General features: G+C 39.1%; 2 protein-coding genes across 5 annotated transcripts in view; one reads left to right on the forward strand and one right to left on the reverse strand.

The window, feature by feature from the left end:
* Positions 1 to 3,666: 3,666 nt before the first annotated feature.
* On the forward strand, positions 3,667 to 11,170 carry drc1 (dynein regulatory complex subunit 1 homolog (Chlamydomonas)). The gene is made up of 16 exons (XM_085382048.1): positions 3,667 to 3,823; positions 4,278 to 4,371; positions 6,179 to 6,291; positions 6,401 to 6,584; positions 6,691 to 6,828; positions 7,412 to 7,486; positions 7,588 to 7,710; positions 7,879 to 8,006; positions 8,085 to 8,219; positions 8,335 to 8,704; positions 9,289 to 9,378; positions 9,459 to 9,542; positions 9,645 to 9,766; positions 9,859 to 10,002; positions 10,079 to 10,176; positions 10,949 to 11,170. The coding sequence occupies exons 1-16, from the start codon at positions 3,747 to 3,749 to the stop codon at positions 10,966 to 10,968; spliced, it is 1,995 nt and encodes a 664-aa protein (XP_085238174.1). The 5' UTR covers positions 3,667 to 3,746; the 3' UTR covers positions 10,969 to 11,170.
* A 12-nt stretch (positions 11,171 to 11,182) lies between these two features.
* The window catches only part of otofa (otoferlin a), an 86,023-nt gene continuing 74,692 nt past the window's right edge, over positions 11,183 to 22,513 (reverse strand). Inside the window, exons 42-48 of one of the 4 annotated variants that reach the window (XM_085382046.1) lie at positions 22,386 to 22,474; positions 22,051 to 22,149; positions 21,736 to 21,834; positions 19,287 to 19,528; positions 18,184 to 18,362; positions 17,637 to 17,737; positions 11,183 to 11,383 (exon numbers count right to left, since the gene is read on the reverse strand). In XM_085382046.1, coding sequence (XP_085238172.1) covers positions 11,197 to 11,383; positions 17,637 to 17,737; positions 18,184 to 18,362; positions 19,287 to 19,528; positions 21,736 to 21,834; positions 22,051 to 22,149; positions 22,386 to 22,474 — 996 coding nt within the window. In that variant the 3' untranslated portion in view covers positions 11,183 to 11,196. Of the gene's footprint in view, positions 11,384 to 16,781; positions 17,167 to 17,636; positions 17,738 to 18,183; positions 18,363 to 19,286; positions 19,529 to 21,735; positions 21,835 to 22,050; positions 22,150 to 22,385; positions 22,475 to 22,513 lie in introns of those variants that run through there. The other 3 variants (XM_085382047.1, XM_085382045.1, XM_085382044.1) reach the window with 3 other exon arrangements.

Here is a 22,513-nt window from a genome sequence, read left to right on the forward strand (position 1 = left end):
ACCTAATCCACTCACAAAGGGCTTTGATTTTAAAAATGACTGTGAGAATAATTCTATTGTAAACGTGATGGTTTATGAGGAGGATATTAAAATGATTTTGTGAAATGACTCATATTCTGATTTTGACTGCTTGGTCCAGTTCTTTTCTGGATTAAAGTCCAAAAAACGAACTGAGGTATGAAAAACTTACATTAATGCCAGCAGTGACTTTACACAGAAATAAACAATTGTGCATTATAAGAAGTTGTATGTTTTTATGGTTTATCTTTTTTTTTTTAATAAATTTTTATTTATTTATTTTTCCAACAGTCCTAAATGTAAACAGTCATTAGCATTGTTCAAGGAATATCTAATCAACCTGTAATCACTGTTATTTCAGAGTAAAACCATAGAGGTGTGATCTTATAGCTGTGTAATGGAAACCATGAATTTTTATTCTGAAATAGAGTTAAAATTTTTAAATAACTGTAACATTTTATAAATTTTGCTAATATCAACATGTTCACAATAATCTGATACCATAAAGTGACTGACTTTTTTTAATGGACTCTCATTATTACTGTATTTCTTTATCTTGCGTTTTTAGCTTGAATCGACAAGTGTTGATGCGTAAAAATTATGACATAAAGCTAAAAAAAAAGCCAAATTAGCTAAAGAGCAAGATAGTAAGTAGCATTTATTGCACAAACTATAATACAATAAACATGTAACATGTTAAAAGAAATTGCACTTGTTTACCTGCAGTAGCCCCGTTACCTCCCTGCGTGCCTTCTTTTGTGTTTCCCACTGCTCTCCCGTCTTTTAATGTTCAAAGACTGAAATTGTGCAGTTAAAGAAGTAGAGACAAAAGATTTGTTGGGGGAAAATTACTGGGCACTTGTTTGCAGTGCATGCTGCACACATGGCAAAAACATACTTCCTTTTGCACAAGTTACCTTGAGACAAGGACAGTACATTTCATGTTTCAACAGTAAGGGGATGCTCTTCATGTTGTTTGTGAATCTGGCCTTCTGTTTTCATTCATTAAATCTCATTTTTGTCCAATTTTTTTTGACTAGTTTGCTGTTCTTTGACAAGGTCATGGCCTTTCTGGAGCTAAGCATTGTTGTATTTCTTTTTTTTTCCTAATTTTTTTGCTGTATTCTACAATCATCCTCCTCTCTTTTGTATTCTGTCCCATGCTGCAGTACAGTGAATGTCTCCATCGTTATGGCAATATTAAGAAACTCTTAGTTAGGACTTAAAATGTTATGCAACCCCCACCACACCAACACTCTAAGCTGTCAGTTAGTTAACTGGCTGAAGGTCAGGCTTAGATTATGCCCCTGGGTAATGAATATGACGCTTTGTTGAACAAGAAGTAAACATATGCCCCTGGGGGTAGGAATTAACGGACACACACACACACACACACTCTCTCTCTCTCTCTTTTACCAAGCATATGTAGAGTGAATGGGGCTTATTATACACCTGCAAGTGGGGTCAAAGTCTGTCAATCCCTAGCTTATGGTATTATGATAGATTTTAGAATCACTCTCTAATGGCAGTCATTCAGTTTGTAATCTCAGCAGCTTGATGCAAAAGCACTCAACGTTCCAGCTAAGGGTCTGTTGAAAATAAGGCCTTCTCCTCATTCATTCCTCACTTCCCTCTTTCCCAAAGGTCTTATGACAAGTCAGCTGTTAGTGACATCACAGATGCAGGATCATATGTCAGAAACCTTTGCTGCCTGACTTATATCCCTTGCAACCATGGCCACTTGAGGCCAAAAGAGCGGCGAGAGGCCCCGGGGGGTGGAGGCAGGGGCACTCTTCAGAGCAAGAACATCTGACCCGTGTGTGAGTTTGTTTGTGTGGGCAACCAGACTGTGCGCATCTTGTCATCAGCTTGAGAAGACATCTATCATGTGCATGTGTGCATGTGTGTGTGAATTAAAAGTCCAGGTTCTGTGTATGTGAGTATCTGGGTTATGGTGATCGGGGGGCATGACAATTAGTGAGCATGGCCCTTGTGAAAAAATATTCAGAAATACTTGTTTGTGGAATTTCAAGTCAAGTTTTGATCACAAGGTAGTAGCTCCACCTAAAGTCAGCTTTGCAAATTACACTAAAGTTCATTATGTGATAATATTTAAATTCTTCTTCTTCTTTTTTTTTTAGAAAATAAATTAATCCTAAAAAAATTAAGACACCACTTAATACACACACAAAAACCTTGCTAGGTCTCATGTTGATTACAAATTTCACTTTTACAATTGTCTGCTCGTTGTGTCTCTAGCACTGTTCTGATGAGCATGTGCCACGACTGCACAGTTTTTTGACTGCCTGTAACGCTTCACTGGGGAAAATAATCTCATGTCATAATCCGTTTTATGAACCTACAATAAAACTTGGAAGATTATGATGTTACATTTCTTAGAAATGACCCTGTTAGGGAGAGATCATTGCTAATATCTGCACACTGTCCTATAGTATGGAAGTTCTCATCCCCAAAATGATCTGGACCAAGTGTGTATAACATAAGGCCAATCAAAGACTCCAATCTGGCCCACTGGAAAATGAAAAATTTTCAATGCAGATTGTGAAGTTCTTACTATAAGTTAAAATTTTGTTTTTACAGCTTTTCCTACTAAAGACTTTCCCTGTGGTCTTTCGTACTACACCATAGTAAATAAGTAATATATAAATATTTTAATGACAGAAATGCTCCTGTTTTTCCCTATCTGGTGTAGAATCTCTATTTTTTATAGAGGAAAAAGGGACATTTTCTTAGTTTCTAAATTAACAAAAAGTTAGTTCTGTTATTTCAGGACAGTCTGGGCAATGAGCTGTCTAAACCTTTTCTGTTTTTAAGTATGCCTGTTTCTTACATTTTAAGACCAAAATCATGCTGACAGATTTCCTCAATTTCTTTATCACATAGAAAAAGGGGAATGCACTTTATTTAAATTCTTTTTTCTTAATTGAACATATCTGAGGGATTCAATAATTAGTTAAACTACTTTACACTGACAGAAAGGCAAGTTTCGCTTGAGGTCAAAGTGAGCTGTTAAATGAGTTGACATTCCTGATCTAGGGCGGTTGAAACCCGATGATGCCGCTAGATGGCAGCACCGAGCCATGTAAAATTTAACAGCATCATAAAAGCTACTCCCCCGGTAGAGTCGCATTTTAAAAGCCCTAAACACAAGGAAAGGGAGTAAGAGAGCTTACTAAATAGAAGCAATCTCTAAACATGATCAGTCATTAGTAGCAGATAGCAGCACAGAATGAAAACAAGAACAAAGCCGGCAGACTGCGCTTTATTAACAAATGAAGGGATTATATTAGAGACACTTGAAACTGTTAACGTCATTATTAGTCTTTCAATGATGAAGGAAGGAATATTCTGATAGGAAATATAAGTGTAATAAGTTGTGAATAGAAAATGAAACAAGTTGTCACAGGCCTCTGTACAAACTAAGTGCAACCAATTATTCAGTAGCTTGTATAACAATCCTCAGCAATGACACTTAAAAAGACACTGAAATAACGACTGTCGCTGTTTTATTTTTGAGTAAAACATATGCAGGTTTCCTCTTAAAAAAAACAAACAAAAAATAGGACTTCAAATTAACGAGGGAACCTGAAAGCAGCTCCGTCGCCAAAGCAACGCTTACCAAACAGACTCTACAGGACTGCTGCGGACGACTTTAACTGTACAACGTTTAATGACTTTTTTAGTAATTTTTACAACATCGTCAAACAATGGAAGAAGCTGGCAAAGTGCATGAAGAGGCGCCCGAACCTCCTGTGTTGTCCGACAATCAAGTGGATAAGAAGGGGTAACCTGCAGCTTACTGTGGCTAAACACTGCGATAGACGGGACAACGACAACTACCTTGAAAGCGCCGTTGCACGTTGTTTGTGTGTGTGTGTGTGTGCGTGTGTGTGTGTGTGTGTGTGTGTGTGTTTTAAATCTGACCGTTTAATAAATACGATGAACTCTGTCACTTTGCAGTTTGGCCCATTTTTGTTGATACTTTGCTCATTTGAGTTGAACGCTGCTCATGTAAAAAAAAAAAAAAAGTGGAACAACGAATGTTTTAAAAGCTGTAAAAGCCTCACAGTTATATTTTATTACATCAGTTGAACACAGATATATAAAAATAACCTCTAATAATCAAAAGACCACAGTTACATGTCGTAAATCTTTTCTTAGTGTCCCAGGTGATTAAGTAAAGCGTAAAGTTAACCTGATATCACTCTACAGATGGTAACTATATTGTATGTTTATAGGGCCTCCAGTTTTAAGGGAAAGAAAGACCCCACTGAGGAGGGGAATGAGGAGCTGAAGAGCAAAATGGAAGAAGAAAAGACGGACGTTAAAAAGGTGGTTTTTTCATGTTTCCCTGTCCCCTACCTCTGCAGGATTAGTGAAACAATTGAAATGTGTATGTCTGGACTTCTTTTGGGTTTGTGAAGAGATTTCAGATTTCACCTTCATCAGATTTCATCCACGAGATCTCTTTAGTTCCAAAAACCTGATGGAGAGTGACAGACAATTAAACCCTTTTCTGTTGTCCCCCTGGAGTGTAATCATGTGAGTTCTTAAGAGTCACATGATGAACCTAGGTGTGAACATGGTGTGAATCCTGTCACATGATGTCCAGTTCAATTCAATGAAATTCAAGATGTGAATCTTTTGTAAGACATTAGCTCATCCTGCTTTAAGATATTGATATTGCAGCCTTGAGAGACCTTCCCAGGCACTTTAACCTTCACTAACACCTCATCCTCTATAATGAGATCCATGCCTTGTTCACACCTTGGCTTGTGTGACTCTTAATGACTTGCATGATTGCAAGGTGGTTCGAGGACTCTCAGGACACCAACAGGAGGACAATGTCATTAGGGGTTAAATACCGGCAGCTTGACACCAGTTTTTAGAACTGAAGAGACTTCATGGATGAGAGGTGAGTTGTCACAAAACAAAAAAGTTGCCTTCATTTTAAGGCAGGGCAGCTTAGGATCAATTTACATTTCACTCCAAATAAGCTTTGCGAGGCAAAAGTACTAACAGGACTAGAAAGAGGAATCAAATTTCTCTCATATCAAGTTCTCTTCATTGGTTCCCTGAATTTAAATAATTCTTTCTTGTCAGTTTTGAATAGCGATATCTTACCCATCATATCTTAAAGACCCTATAGTACCATAATATATAACCTTTGGCTTCTAGAGCTTCTAAAACTAGAATCAGAGCCACAGCCTTCAACTATCAGGACACTGTACTGTGGATCTTGCTCACAGTTCGGATTCAGGACATAAACATCTGTTGATGAAACTAGGCTACGAAGAGAGGTGATGATCAGTCAGCAGCAGAGAAAGATCTCTACAGATCATGACAGTGTCGGTGGAAAAATATAGAGAAGGTCAGAAAGATCTTCAGTGTGTCTTCGTGGATCTAGAGAAAGCATCTGATGGGGTGCCAAGAGGGGAACTGTGCCACTGCATGAGGAAGTCAGGAGTGGCAGAGAAGTATGTGAGGGAGGTGGAAGACATGTACAGCGAGACAGTGGAGAGATGTGGAGTACGAGTGACACATGGGTTCAAAGCGGATCAGCTCTAAGCCCCATCTTATTAGCAGTGATGATGGACAGGTTGACTAATGAGGTTAGGCAGGAGCTTCTGTGAACCATGATGTTTGCAGACGATATTCTGATCTGTAGTGAGAGGAGGAAAAGGTGAAAGAGAGGAACGACGGAAGTATGCAGTGAAAACAAGAGGAGTGAAGGTCAGTAGAAACAAACCAGAATACAAGCGTCTGAATGAAAGGGACACCGGTGGAAAGGTGAAGAATAGAGATAGTGAAGGTATATGAGTTTAAATACCTGGGGTCATCCATCCAAAGGAACAAACATTATATCAGAGGGTTAGGTCATGATTTTGTGTTCTTGACTCTTATTGTGATTGCTATGTTGGAATGAAATAATTAAATCCATTAAAGCGAGTGGCCAAAGGAGAGGCAGCATTATAATATCCACTAAAATAGATCTTTATAACTGAAACTGAAAACAAAACTGAAGTTATTGCAAAAGATGAAGTCCAATCACTAAATGGACACTACCACAATCAGATGTAGCTTTCTTAAATTCTTATGAGATGTATTTATTTTGATTTGTCCCACTTTCACTGCTCAGAGGATAATGAGCCTGCAGAAACGTCTGACCACATTAGTGACCAACATTCAAACTGCAGCGGACGCCAAAGAGATGGAGCGAAGGTCAGGGATGGAGGACAACTGCAGAATTAGGTACGTCTTTTAAATTGTTCTCAGTGTTCAAATCACGCTTTCTCCCATGCAGAACACCCAGTGCTAAAGTGGCTGATGTTAAATTATGATATTCTTTCCCATCAAACAGAGAGGAGCGACTGAAAGATGATGCTAAGGCCTGTCAGGAAAAGGTTGAGGAGATCAGAAAAGGGTGGTCGATAGTTAATCAAAAGGTGGTTCATTCAGAACTGCAGAGTGTCCTGGACAGCCAGCAGCAGCTGTGTGCTGCAGTGATAGAAGACAAGAAAAAACTCATAAGGGAGCTCCAATGGGTAAATTATACACAAATGAGTAAAAGCATGATTTCATGGAGTTTGCATTTGTACCTCAAAGCCATTGTTTATAACTTGGTTCCCTTTTCTGCACTGTGCTGAACAGGAGCGCCGGGTCAAAGAGGATGAGTATTTGAAGAACTTGAGAAGGCTCGATGAGGAGATCAAACTGATGCTCGACAGGATGCAGCAACAGTTTCAAAACCTGTCCAAGGCCTACAGAGAGGAGCTCACACAACTTCAGGTAGAACCAGATCTGAGTCACAAAGGAGCTTTAAATGATTTTTAGTGCATCTGAATCAGTGAGCTGATCACATCTTTGCCTTATTTCAGTTTGACTTTTTGTTTTTAACTCCGCTTAGTTACGGTTAGTTTCTATTGTGGGTTTGTGTGTTTCAGTTTAGATTTTACTTGTTTGAAAATGTTTAGTTTTTCTTTTAGTTGAGTTTTTATTAGTTTCAGTTTAGGAAAATCACTGCAGGTATTACGATAAAAACAAATCCAGTGTCTGCATAAATACATCAAGACATCACGTCTTGTGTCATGCACTTATGCATACTGCATATATCTACTACTTACTTTGCTTGTAAAAAGCGGTTATTTGAGGTACTGCTCCCTTCTTATCAGCTCAAAGCAGTCTGGCTGTTTTCCTGTAACTTCTATCATCAACGAGGCATTTTCACCCAGGGAACTACCACTCACCAATTATTTTCTCTATTTCAAAGCATTCTCTGTAAACCTTAGAGATGGTTGTGCAGCAATATCCCATTATATCTGTGTTATCTAGATTCTTATTAATAATCTAACGATTGTCCTGTTTTTGGCAGGCAGTTTATCAGCAGGAAATTGAAGTCTTACTTGCTAAAGACAAGGCTAAGCTGAAAGAACATTGGGACACAGAGGTTAGGATTATTTAAATTAATTCACATACACTTAACTTCTCATTGATGCTAATATGTTACATATATCAGCTCTGTATGTAATGAATGTAACCTATTTCTAGCTGGAGAGTCTGATGGAGAGGAGGAGGATGGTAGAGGAGTCTGAAAAGACAGTTCATGATGTTATGTTGGAGAATACCACCAAAATCAAACTCATGCAGCTGGAAGAAAATGCAAAGTCTCAGGTTTGTTTTACCCCAGTGCTTTATTACAATATGATGAAGCCTGGATGTTCTTTGGTGCTGAACATGCCATAGAGTGGTAGTGGTTGTGCTGCAAAAAATAAGATCAGTGTTTTACCACTCGATGTAAATGAACGCTCAGTCTTGAGATTGCTTTTCTTGCTTTTACAGGCTCGGCTGAGAGAACAACAACAGATGAAAGGCAAATCTGTAATTTTAAATTTTAAACAACTTGAACATGGCAACAAGAATGCAGCATATAATGCCAAGCTGGGAGAAATGAAGGGCAAAATATTAGGGTATTACAGTTTTTGCAGATAGAAATACACATAAATACACATACATGTCCAAGTTATGATGGTATCTTTTTGTTTCAGCTCTTCGAAAGAGGTGAAAAACTTAAAAACCAAGTATGCCAAACAAAAGGACAAGTTTATGAAGCAGAGACAGTATTTGTGTGAGGTCCAAAAACGCTCCCGCCAGCACTATGAACGCATACAGAAGGAAGTCAGGTAAGTAAGTGTTAATAATAATAATAATAATAATAATGATAATAATATTAAAAATAATAACCTAATTCTTTTATTTTTTTTCTGTTCAACTTCAACCCTTCCTTGCTTCATGTAGGTACACCACAGCCGCTGATGCCCGAAAGTTTGAGGAGATGTGGGTAATGATGGAGGAAGAGGTGACACAGCTAGCGGAGAAGGCTTTGGCCATTGACTCTCTGATCTGCAAGCACCTTGGTTTAGCCTGGGAATGTCCTTCAGCTGCCTTCATGGAGTCACCTGGTCCCCGCAGATCTCAGGAGCATGACACTAACCCCACCAGTCACCCCTTGCAAACCAGGCATCTTTCACACTGCAGCCAGAGGATGATGGATGCATCAGTCGGGCCCAGCCTGGAGAGGGACTCAGAGCACGGCACAGGGGTGGAGGAAGGGGAGCTATCCTCAGAGATGCTGATGAAAGCGATGGAGCTGCTTTGTGATGAAACGGTTAGAAACAAGTCCACAGGTTGTGTTTATGAATGATGACAGTATGGAGGCGGTTGTTGTAGAACGGGGCATGAATTGCACATGTTCCTTAGACATCCACAGATGTGCAGTATTTATATCATACTAGACACGTCAGTAACATGTCAGTAATTACATGAGAAATTTTTGTCAAGCTAAGCTTTTCTAATTAAGCTTTGGTACAGATTAAACAAGAACAAAGTTAAATGATGAGCTTTAGCAGGGCTGATACATTTTGGGATGTTATTTAATTTGGAAATTTGAGAATAAGCTCAGGAAGCTAGAGCAATAAAACCATTTAATAACATTTCATAACTACACAATACAAATTATGCCTTTTATTGCAGGGTAAAAAACAAAGTACAATTATATATGGAAAATATTCACATTTGACAAAGCAGATGACTTAAGTAGGGTGTTAGCAGTATATCTCAGTTTTTGCATAGTCAGTCAGGTATTATTATAGAGAAACACTACTTTTGTAAAACCAAAGAAAAAAACAGATAAAAAAATGCAAAATTGCAGTTACAAGAGCCTTTAAGATAAATATCTTCCTCCCAACTTAGGGATTCCTGGTGGAAGATAAACTGCGGAAGCTGCTGGCCCCCATGGAGAAAAATGAACAGACCACTGTGAAGCTGCATTCTCTCTTTGCTGTGAGTTCACATTTAGTGCTCCTTTTCATGTTTTTCATGTAGTTACTATTGAAAATCACACATGCTGTTTTCTCTTTTAGGTTCTGGGTCTTGAAGAAAAGGATTTAGCCAAGTTGGCTGAGTTTTTACTCATGTACAAACGTCAACAAGGAGAGCAGACTGTGGTGAGGAATCGAATGAGCAGTGGGCTTGTACTGAATATGGCCTTTGTGATTAGACAACTACTGTTCTTGTATCTTCTGTCAGTGTTTTTGTTCTGGCTGCAGGGTCATTTTGTTGAGGAGGCAGAGGCCATGGAGAACAGCGCCACAGCTGATTCAACCTCCAGACTCATCAACCCTAACAACATCTTGCCTGCTTTACGATGTTTCCTTGAGCAGCACAGGAAGTAAGACTACATATTGAATCATCAGTCCCGTGTCTCTTCCTCTGTGTGAGTGTTTTATACTAATTTTTTCCTGTTGCGCTTTGAAAACGGAGGTCTGTCCACGAGCGTTCCAGTTTAAGCCATCCAGCTAGAGATACCTCAGTGGAAGAAGCCTACTGGGATAGGCTTGGCAACATTATCACTGAGGACAAACTCAAGCTGTGGGATGCAGCAGAAAGGGAATTAAAGCAGTATGAGTGAGTAACACCTACACTGAAAGCAGGAATACCTCTGAATCAGATCAGTCATTTTTGTGTGTGTGTGTCTTTCCAGAGAGGTCCTGATGGATATCTCTGAGCTTGTCCCTGAAACTGAGCTCCTGAGGCAGCAGAACACTAAGCTGCGGATGCAGCTGCAACAGATACTCAGCAGTACGTGCACTTATGTTTAAGTTTACAGCACTGTAATCTAGTGCGAATAAGAATAATGATAAAACATAGGGCCTTTACCATCATAGCACAGGGTGTATCAAAAAGAATCACCAAATTTCAAAGTGCTTTAACTGTTCACCGGCATAGAGCGACACACGTACTGTTAGAAAGAGTGAGTTTGATGTGGTGACATTATTATTACAGCAATGACTCCAGATACTCGCAAAAGTGTGGGATGAGTTTGACAATCACATGGACGTATGCTGGGAGGACACATTGAGCAAACTGGAAATTTTGTATGTAAAACTTTATATTCAGCCACGTATTTTAAAATTACTGTCTATTACTATTAAAATATAGGCTTTTGAAATCAGACAATTCTTTTTTGATACACCCTGTATATTAAAACAGGAAGCTTTGATCATTTATAATAATAATTAGTGGTTAATGCTACAAATGATTAACTATCCAGCTTTTTCAATGCAAACATTTTCAGATTTCAGATTTGACTGAATTTTAGAGTGTTTTTGACTGAATGAACAGATCATTTAATCTGAATACCTCTTATACCTCTGGCCAATTCTGGGTATTATTATTATTATTGTTATTAATTTCAAGTACTTACTTCCAATACAATGAATAATTAAATGATAAAATAAGAAACATTTATCAAATTAAACTATAATCATAGCAATCAGTAAAACAAAAGGGCTTTAAAATCCCAACTGAGCAGAACATCATGGATCTAACATCTTCTCTGCCTCTCTGACAGGTACCCGGAGCTCTAATTAATGAATAATCACTGTGGAGTCCGAGAGCACTGGAAGCGCCTTTGTGTTCATTTAAAAAAAAACCAAAAAAAAAAAAACACCATTAAATGATAATGTAGTGTGAGATTTTTTATTTATTTATTTTTTACAAATGTAAAAGAAAAATAGTCTTACAGTGTAGTTAATCAAACACATACAGTGTGGTTCAGTGTAAACAACAGTACACAGAGGATGTGTGTGTGGTTCGTCTCTACCCAGCAATGTTAAACAGCTTGTGGCTGAGCGCTGAGGGCAGAGAGAAGAAGAGCAGAACCAGAAAGAGCAGACCCAGTACAGCAACCAGCAGCATCACACAGTGCAGCTTGTAGTGCCTCCAGGCCAGGATACACATCGTCCTCACTGGAGCCAGCAGCCACGACATGCTGGCATTGGGGCGACTGCAAAGACAGATTCATAAATCAAACAGCAGTCACTGAAATTCAAAAAAAGCATGTTAGATTGTTAGTAAGTTTAATTTTGATTTTGGAGCTAATTGAGAAAATTTGTCTGTAATTAGTTGAATTAACATCCAATAAAATCCAAATAAAATTAAAGCCCAATATCTTTTTGGCTCTGTTTTTGATGCTGCTGAAGGAAATTCTTCAGGCCAATGTGAACTAGTCACTAACTTGATTTGCCTTTTCTGCTGAGCAAGTTGTCTGCAGTAGTCTACAAGCCTTTAGCTCAGGGGTCCCCAATCCCAGTCCACGAGGGCCGGTGTCCCTGCAGGTTTTAGATGTGTCTTTGATCCATCACAGCTGATTTAAATAAATAAATTACCATCTCAACATGTCTTGAAGTTCTCCAGAGGCCTGGTAATGAACTAATCATTTGATTCAGGTGTGTGAGATCTAAAACCTGCAGGGACACCGACCCTCGCAGACTGGGATTGGGGACCAATGCTTTAGCTGCTCTCTTTAGGGGTTGTCATACTGGATCATCTGCCTTCATCTCACCTTATCACCTGCCTTCATCTCACCTTATCACCTCGTGATAGGTATGGCACACCAACCCTGTGCATTGTCCATCCTGGTCTTTCCCAGTGAAAATCTTAATCACATCAGGTCTCACTGCCGTCTTGTAAAGCTTGTAAAACGATCTGTGTTCACTACCTCTGCTCCTTGCAGTTTCACTGTTACACCCATCTCTCTCGCTCACACACGTATTCTGTTTCACTTATACTGACTTTCATTCCTTTTTTCTCCAGAGAATACTTCTGTACCAAAAACATAAAAATACATTTTAGTGTACTGGTTGAGGGTTTTGTGTGCAACAAAATAATAATGTTAGTCAAGCATGTCAATCTATATAGCTATATATATATGTCTATATCGCTGCAGGCCTTTAAGCCATTCTTATTTCCCAGTCTGGAACTTAGTAAAAACAAATGCGACACTCCTGTCTAAAATAAATAGTAAGTGGGACAGTTGGATGAAAACGTCTAAGTTAGTGTGTTAGATACCAGCTTAGTCATTCATTTTTTTCTCACTTTTAATATTCTATTAATTTATTTATTTTAACCCAAATCAGATCTTTAAATCTAAATGAATCCTTTAGTGAGGATTTAGTGCTCAGGGTTTTGGCTAAACAATGAAACTGAACTTAATGCTCATCACAGCACGACAGGATGTAAACATTAATGGCATCCTTGTCAGCTGTTTGAGAGCTGTAAACTTCTTTTTGTCCTTTGAGCCCCACTGGGGCAAGAATCATTATAAACAAGAAATGGTAAATCAGCACTGATTATCATCAGCATACTTTTAAGGATAACTAGCACTATGGGTGTCACGGCTGGCGGAGGGAGCCGTGTGGTGTGGAGGAAAAGGAGGACCCAAAATGCAGCAAACTGATGATACGAGTGACGTTTTATTTACAGGGTGGTAGTGGCAAAAACAGGCAATGAAGCACGAGTAATTACAAACGGAAACCTAAACTGGGAGAAACTAAGTGACAAACCTGGGACCATACAAAGGGGTGCGGGGCAGAGAGACGCAGAGACAGGAACACCATAGAACGCAGATGAATGTAGATTAACGCAGTGATACATGGATGAACGCAGACGAGCCGACAACAAACACAGACCGACACCCACTAAATATACACACACAAGGTAATCAGGTAATCGCACACAGGAGGGAAGAACAGCTGATCTGAATACACATGATGACTGGAGGACACAAGCTGAACACAATGACAACAGACACAGACTTTCAGAACAAAACAGGAAATCTAGAACCCGAACCGGACACAAGGGGGGAGGACACAGAATAACTAGACAGAGGGAAATAATCACAAAACACAAAACGCTGGGTCAACGACCCAGGACCATGACAGTGGGGGTGTTATGTTATCAGTGTAATTCAGTCTATTTCAAATTGTCAAAACAAACAATGTATATGAATACACAAACCCATTGTAAAAACAGGCAAGTTTATTGCAAACAGTGAAACACAGTATCACAAGCAAAGGTTCCAACCACAGGCAAACTAAACGTAAAGGACACCACACACTTTTGTCTGGAGACAAAAACAGAGTTTTCAGAAGTAACCCCGACATATTTGACTAATATTCCCATAAAAATCATCTTTTACATTTTCGTTAACGTTAAAGACAACAGGGTTGGTGATTTGGTTTGCGTCGAGCTGGAAAGACAAGTCATGCTAACACACATGACCACTTTGGTCAGTTATCACAGTGATGCATGCATATTAACATATACTGTAGCCAACAGTGATCACCTTTACATGTCTGTAACTTTGGAGGATTATTAAACAGACCCTGGTCAAAATGATAATCACAAATTATTTATTTTAATTTTCTCTGGGATTTTTATGAGTGACGTTTATGAGTCAGAAGACGAGGCTGGAGAGCATTTACATAATTACACACACACATAAAACTCAGGACATCCAGAGGGAAGCTGCTGTGAACACCCATGCTTGCACAATAACACAATTATAAAAATGAGGGGGAGATTTGAATCATTTGCAAAATCAGTTTTTGTTTTTATTCTTAAGGAGAAATCTTTAAAACTGCAGATAAACTAAACACCACAAAATGCTCATTAATTAAACAATTAATAACTAAGTCATCTTGTTCTATGTCTCACTGAAATTTACTAGGAAAATAGAATTATTTTTGTTTCCTTATTATTATTACTATATAAGTGTGCAAAAACTGCAATACCAATAACAGTTAAAAAGGTAACACTTTAACCTCATTTAGTATTTATAAGCACTGAATCGAAATTTCATATACAGTTTATAACAAACTCTAATGAAAATATAACTTCTCGTGAGAGCAGTGACTAGAGAAAGCTGGGTTATAAACAGATAAAGAATTATTATATCATTACGTAATAAGTTATAGCTGTTGACAAGTACTCCACATCAATAATGACTTCAAAGGTCCTTAAATTTCAGAGATATTTCCATCTGCAGTAATTTATATTTACTCTGTTCTGAGACATGATGCAACACTCATTATGTCTCGGAACATAATGAGCAAACAGCATTAGAAGGAGGAACTGGAATGAATGTGGTTTGCAAAGCAGCTTGCCACATGGAGCAACTGTAGGCTGGCTAAAACATCCTAAATAGAATCTAATAGATAAATATAATCTGAGCCATTAGCTGTGGGCTAATTGATATCAGTTGATCTGTGGGGACTTTGAGGCCTGCCTGAACTAACACTATGTTCAATTTCTCCACATTATAACACCACACCACAAACCATTTATTCAATATAGTGCTTATAAATAAAATGGTGGCAGGGTTAAAGTGTTACCCAAAGTTTTGTCCATTCCCTCTTAAGCTAAAACAGTAACAAGAGCTCATATAGTATGACTTGAAAGTGCAATCGCCTGACCACTAACCCTGGAACATATAAAATAAACTGAAGGCTGAAACAAATACAGAACCACCCACTTTCATGTAGCATTGCTTCAGAGGATTTTCAGGTTCGATCGGGGGTTACTTTGTGCCATGTAATTTCTGTGTAATCGTTTAAAAGGATGGAGTCCAAATATTGTGCATTAGATTTGTTAGCTGTTTTGCAGAGTTGTTAGTTGGATCTTCATTACTTGGGAGCCAGGGGGGCAAGGAAGGGGCAGTGGGGCAGTCACTTTCGATGGTGTTCCCTTCTCCTTTCAGTGCTAAGAGGGGAAGGTGTGAGCTGATTATGAAGCTCAGATTGGATTAGAGAGGAGAAAACATAGCAGTCTTGTCTCCCATCAGTGTTGCTCCCTTTCACTTATCCATCCATCTATCCATGTAGCCACCCTTCCCCTCCCCATCCCCCTAGCAGTGACTTAGGCCCCCAGCAGCTTCTTGACAAGGTAGCCTGGCATGCTGTAGAGGAAGAGGCCCACCATGATGAGCAGCAGCAGGGCCAGCACTATCTTGATGATCAGCCACTTGTAGCGGTTGCACACCAGGTAGCGGATTGCTTTCAGCGGGCTCAGGAACCAGAGGAAGGTGGTGTCTGGGCGACTGGATGGTTCAGGTGGAGTTTTTAAGAGGATGAAAATAAAGAAATGGTGAGGAAAACATGGAAGTGGAAGGAGTGTTGAGTTAAAGGAGGGTGAGAAGGGGTGAGTAATGGTGGACAATGAAAGGGAGCAAATAAAGAGGAGTAGGACAGAAAGAGAAAGCTGGTGTTAGTAAGCCATGTTGCAATAATATGCATGCTCACGGTTCACATTTCTATCAGTATTATGTTTCACAGGAGCAAAAAAACACATCACAGAGTGGAAGCTTTCTATTATGCAGAATGAGTATGTTGACACATGTAAATGAGTGGATGATGATTGACCAACAGCTCAAAAGACTGACATTTCTGGCAAATGTTTGCAACAGATGCTTATTGCCCCCCACCGCTCCCCACCCTGGAAACCAGAATCCAGAAATATCCTGGATGTAGGCACTCATACAGCTTATAGTGCATTACAATTCACAGGTTTTTTCTCATAAAATGGGATGAGATTTTTTCATATTGTAGATGGCCGATGGACTCGTTTGCCTAGATACGATGTTGAAATGCCCACAAAGTATATGCAAAAATACTTAGCACAACATTACTAAAAAATACAGGAACTCTTTTTATATTTTGTTGCTTGTAAGCAAACAACTACGGTTTAATATGCTTAAATACAGGTTTTATTAATATAATCAATGATATAATTTTCAGCTTTCGGGGTTTTGTCTTTTTCTTTCCTGTGTTTGGTATTTCCCTGTTTTTCTCCGTTTTATTTTGATACTCTTGATACTTTTGAAACTCTGTCATTTCTTGTGACTTTCATTTAATTTTACTGCCTATGTCTTGTTTGAACTTCCTTCAGCTGTGATTTGTTACCCCTGATGTTTCAACTTCTCTTGATTACCTTATGTGTGTACTGTATATATAGCTCCATGTCTCCCTATGTCCTTTGTCTGTTTCTCATCATAGTGTAATCCTTGCATTTGTTGATGTTTCTTTGTAGTTTTGCCTCATGGGCTTTGCATTCTTGGAGCCACTATTCAACTACCATTAAACGTTTTGACTTCATTTTGTCATTTTTGGATTAAAAAAAAAAAATATATATATATATATATATATACATTTTAACCCTCACATCTTTAGAATTATGTAATTTTTAATTTGTCTATACATTTCCCTTCTCTACCAATCATCCCACTTGATAAGAACATGGATATTTCAACCACCTTGTTCACCTTAAGTCAAAGCATCCCTACATGTGTCCATACTAAACAGTTGGTCACAATATGGGTGGTAACAAGATTTATAATGACGCTTGGTGGCAAATGACACTGACTTGCACACAGGGCTAAGACAAGATACAATAAAGGACACAGACGACTAGTCTACTTCTAAGACAACAGAGAAGACTAAGAAACTGAGCTTGGCTGGAAAAAAAGGAGAGGAGCTAAAGTTAAGAGAGAAGAATCCAGGGGCAAAAAGAGAAGCAGACAAAGTGAAGAGGGGGCGGAGGCTACCAGCGCATCAGGCCCCCAGCATCTTCTTGACCAGGTAACCAGGGATTGAGTAGAGGAAGAGGCCCAGCATGAGCAGCAGCAGAATCAGCCCCAAGACCTTGAGGATCAGCCAGCGGTAGTTGTGCCAGATGAAGTAACGAATGGACTTCAGAGGGGTCAGAAACCACATAAGACTGGTGTCCGGGCGACTTTGCGGGAGAAGGAAGAGAAAGAGGGAGGGAAGGAATGCAGTTGAGGCAAATAGGGGGGAGGGTGGGGGGAGGGTAAGGAGAAGAATAACACGCACATGAAAGGGGAGGGATGAGGGGAAAGACAGGGAGACAGTTGAAGAGATGATAGGAGGAGTAACGAGTGTGTAACAGTGGCCTTTTGACAGTGCAGAAAGCAATGCTAGAGGCTAACTGGAAAATGTTTTACATCTTTAAAAAAAATATCGATTTTAAGTGGCAGCACCTTATGATGTTTTAGAAACACTGCTTTTTGCACTGATAGAATGATTTTCCTAAAGACAAAGTTAAACACTTGCTCATGTCTGTCTTTTTCTGTTCCAGACAAGCGTTAAAATTTTTTAACTCTGAAACCAGTGTGTGTGTGTGTGTGTTTGCAAAACACAAGTTCTTGTATATATTTTTTTAAACATAACCCGTTAATATCTTACTTTGGTTTTTCCAGTGGATCTGGCTCATTTCGTCCCAGTCCTACAGGGCTTTTCTCTGCTTCCTCTGCTGTCACTAGGTGAAGCTCAGCTTCAACTTTCCCCTGTAATGACATTGAAAACAGAACTCAAAATAAAGAAGTCCTACCACATACAAAATGCTGACTATAAAATATCTGTTTTGGGGTAAAGAGGATATTCATGTAGTATAAGAATCTAAATGAAAAAACATTTTCTTTTCCTCTACTTTTTTAATCTGAAGGACTTTTAGAAGATATCATATATTGTGAACACAGGTGGATTAATGCACACACACACACACACACACACACACACACACACACACACACACACACGGTTTGCTTTGAACTGAACTCACAATTTTATGTATGTTCACTTATCCCCCCCCCCCCCCCCCCCCCCTTATACCGCTAATTCTACACCAAGCTTTACTACCTTGAAAATGTCTTTCTAAGTATTATAAGTATTATCATAAGAATCATAATAAACCAGTCATGATTTTGCTCATTTTCACTCTTGACTGTCTTACCGTGAGCTCCATTTCATCATTCTCATTACGGGCTACGAATGGCCACCATCCTTTAACCCTCTTTTGTTTAAAGATCGAAATGGTTGGCAGATCCTGCTCATTTCGAATCATGTCAAGAGTGCACTGCTTGGCTGTCTTTGCGCCCCGAGGAAAACGGTTTAGGTCCAGCTCGATTGCACCTGGGAATGGTGAAAGCAAAATAAGTCAATTTGGAATAGCCAGTACTCTTTTTTTATACACTGAGGATGTTAAGAAAAGGATGACTTAGCTGAAAACAAACAGCTACAAAGAAAGTCATCCATAAAATGCATTTATATCAAACTAACTGCTCCTTTGTTCCTCCTGTGCCTGCATGAGTTCTCTCTGGGTACCCTGGCTTTCTCTCCAAGTCCAGAGACATGCATGTTAGGTTCATTGGTGATTTTAAATTAATCGTAGGTGTCAGTGTGAGTGTGGACAGTTCTTTCTCTCTCTCTCTCTGTATCGGGCCTGTGATGGATTGTTGACCTGTCCTCCTCCTCTTGCCCTCTGACAACTGGGATATGCTCTCCAAGACGCTGAACTGGATAAGCAGCTAAGAGTATGGCTGGCTGAAACTACAGCAGAACTACATGAGCATTTGTGAGATTGTAGTTACTGTCAGTGCTCCTTCTATTAGAAGTCTATTAGACGTAATTTAGTAACCCTGATAAAAGCAAATGCCTACCTGTAGTCTATCTGTACAAACATTTGTTATTCTAAAGAGCTCAGTGACTGCAAGTATGGTACTAGACTGGCATACCAACAGTGCAACAAGTCAGTTTGTGCAATTTCTTCCCTCCTGGATGTTCCACAGGCAACTGTAAGCAGTATTATTGCAAATTGGCAGCGGAGAGCTGAAGCACATAAAAGTTGCCAATGCTCTGCTGGCTCAAAGGCTACAGAGCTCCAAACCTCATCTGGCATTAACATCAGCACAAAAACTGTGTGCCAAGAGCTTCATGCCATGGGTATCCTTGGCTGAGTAGCTCCTGTAAGTTAAATGTGTAAGTGGCCCAGTACTTTTGTCCCTGTAGTCCATGTCAGATGAAAGGATTGCAAAAAAAAAATTATTTCATCCTCACCCAGGAAATCATCAGCAGAGAAGTGGTCTGCATCCCAGACCTGCAGCGTGAGACGAGGAGGGATTTTGTATTCGGTCTCATCCCAGGAAAACATGGACTCCTTCTTAGAGATGACAATCTTCTCCTCAGCCATGAGATAATCAAAAGGGAAGACGAAGCGCCAGTTAAAGTTCCCCTCACCGGTCAGTGAGTGATAGTGCACATCTGTGTCCTGTTTGTCCTCCTGCTGCCCTTTCAGCCATCTATGTAAATGGTCATAAGGGTGAGAGTTAGTCTGATCTCCAGGATCATGGTTTGGTGTCATAAGTAGATGTTTTTGGATTTGTCAGCCATGCACTTCTAAAGTCCAACATGTACAAATTTACGTGATGTCAATTTAGTGATTTAAACAAGAGCAAAGGGCCTGTTAAATGTATTATTTAGCTAACAAGAGAGATGATGCTAGAAGGTCAGAATCAATGCACATAATGCGGCTCCCCAAAAGCAAATCAGCTTCATACATGTGATAACTTTAAAATCATTATTGAGTAATCCATAAAAATCTGATTTGATGTTGGAGTTTCGCACTATTTAGAAAGCCATGCATCCATAAAACTTGCAGATTTATGAAATCTCCATGTTTTATGGACACAGAAAACTTGCAGATTTATGAAAAAAGCTTCATATTTAAAACTGCAAATTGCCAATGGAGGACTGATGCCTGGCATTGATGGTCAGCTGCAGCTGTTTCATTAACAGTTAAGTGAGGTTGACTTTAAGTCAGAAGGAGCAAGAGGGAAGGTGCACTCTCAGTTCTCAAAATACACCCCTCGAAAAAAGAAAAAGAAAATTCTAAAAGGAATAAAAAGGAAATAATAAATAAAAAAAGATCTGACAAAAGGTATTTGTCAGTTTAAAACAGGTAAATAATGAATATCACAAAGTGCTGATATGGTAATCGAGATGCATAAATTAGACTGAGATAAAGGCTCCAGGGAGAGGGCAAATTTTAAAGTGGTTACAAAGGGAAGAAAACACGCCAAATTCACGTGACCCAAAAAGTGATTCATTATTACTGTATCACAACACTGGATCCATCTGAAACAACCACAGTTCTCCAGTCTGTCCTGAAACGTTTGCTACTGAAATCTAGAGTGCAAACTGAAGGTTAACCTAATCCTTTACTGTTAGGGTTGTTTAAGAATGACACCCTGTTTGCTACAGTCCTGAGGGGACACATAAAGTGTAAAGAAAGAGGAGTCACTAAAACATAATAACATAAATGAAATGAAAAAAAATCTAATCTAGGCTGCAAAAGACAATGTCACTTTTAAAGACAAGAGTTCGATCGTACAAGCATGCAGACAGTCACCAAGCAGTTTATCAGGAACACCTGTATACTTGTGTCTGTGCAGTACACTTCCATGCTGGAGTTTTTTTTTCCATGACCGTAAATATCTTTTAAATTAATATTTGTAATTTACTGCAGGACCAAACCACACAGAGAAAACCTCAAATGCCTCGTTGTAAAAAAACAAAAGCAAAAAGACAACAACAGCAAAAAAAAAAAAGGCCAGTCTTATTTGCCATATGCGTTGGTTGCATTAAATAAAAAATTGAACAAAACTATACTGTTATTATTATTATTATTATTATTATTTTTACCTGGAAACTAATATCAATTCTTTAGCATTTTGAAAAAAAGTTATTTCACCAGAGACCAATAACTGTACGTAGGGTAAAACAACTTTATTAGCAAGCCTTGACTTGTCAATAGGATGTGAGTCTTGTGAGTTGGCATTATAGGAATTGTTGCTCAGTGTTACCTTAACTGAAGGTTCATGAACAACATAAGTTAGTCCTAGTTATTCATGATTAAAGCATTTTGAATTTTGTACCACAATTTTTTATGTCAACACATGACATATCTTTGCAGTCGGTCGAAATTGTCTAAAAGTAGTGGTTATACTGGTTCAATTCAATTCAATTTTATCTTCTTTATATAGCACCAAATCACAACAACATTTGCCTCAATGTGTCTTTGTAAGGTAAAGATCCTACAATAATACAGAAAAAACAGAGAAAACCCCAACAATCACATGACCCCCCCATTAGGAAGTGCTTTGGTGACAGTGGAGAGGAAAACCCCCTTTCAACAGTAAGAAACATCTGATTGAAGCAAGTTCAGGGAGGGGTCTGTTGGGATTGGCTGGGGGTGAGTGCATTGGCACATTAATTTGTTTGTATTATATGCTGTTACGTGTTGTTCATGTGGTTTGGTCCTTTCTGTGCAAGTTTTTCCATATGCATTTATTTTCGTGCTGACAGGGGTGTTTGAGACAAGCGAGGTTGCGTGCTATGCAGAGTTAGAGAAACAGGAGGGTCATAAAAAAAAGGATTCAAGGGCTTCAGAAGGAGTAAATCAGGGTATTTTGTTGTTACGAGCCATGCAATGGATTCGTGTGTTTACCCCCTGACATAGATGTCAGACATCTTCTCTCCTGTCATGAATGCATCGTCCTCTAGAATTACGTCATCAGTGTTCCAAATTATAACACGAAGCTCAAAGCTAGACATCAGCAGAGTATTGACCAGAGAAAGAGAGAGAGGACGACAGACAGGAGACACGCCACGAACACAGAGACGCAACACACGACACAAACACGCACACAGAAAAATGGAAACAAAACAAAACAAAAAAAAGGTAATGGTTAACTGCAAAACAAATCACACACAGCTCACACCCACGGGATGAGGGTTGGCTGCCCCATCCCGCTGTACCTACCCCCTGACAAATATGTCACTGGACTTTTCCCCAGTGAAGTAATCATCGTCCTCCAGTATTACTTCGTCTGTATTCCAAATAATCACCCTGAGCTCATATCTGGTAAGCGAGGGGGAGGAAGGAACACACATAGTTGGACTTATATTTGACATTTTTAGAGCTAACTAGTCAAACCATAATTTAACCAGGGGATAAAACTACATTTTGTTCTTGAAAAAAAAAAGCTTTCTGTTGAGAAGAGCAATGAATAAATATTTATATTCAGTTTATAGCTTTGTATTAACATAGAATATTTTCAAAGTGACAGTCATCTTATTGCTCCAGTCAGGATGTACCTCTTTGGTTTTCTTGGAGAAATGTCAATTGCAGGTCCAGGAGCAGGCATATCCATAGGGAACATGTCCACCCACATCTCAATGCGGCCCTTTGAGGAAATAAAAAAGAATCTGCTCTAATTTCCAAT

Source organism: Rhamphochromis longiceps, linkage group LG15, assembly GCF_057381845.1.
Source record: "Rhamphochromis longiceps isolate RC_006_pf linkage group LG15, R_longiceps_female_GT1.1, whole genome shotgun sequence".
Lineage (NCBI taxonomy): Eukaryota > Metazoa > Chordata > Actinopteri > Cichliformes > Cichlidae > Rhamphochromis > Rhamphochromis longiceps.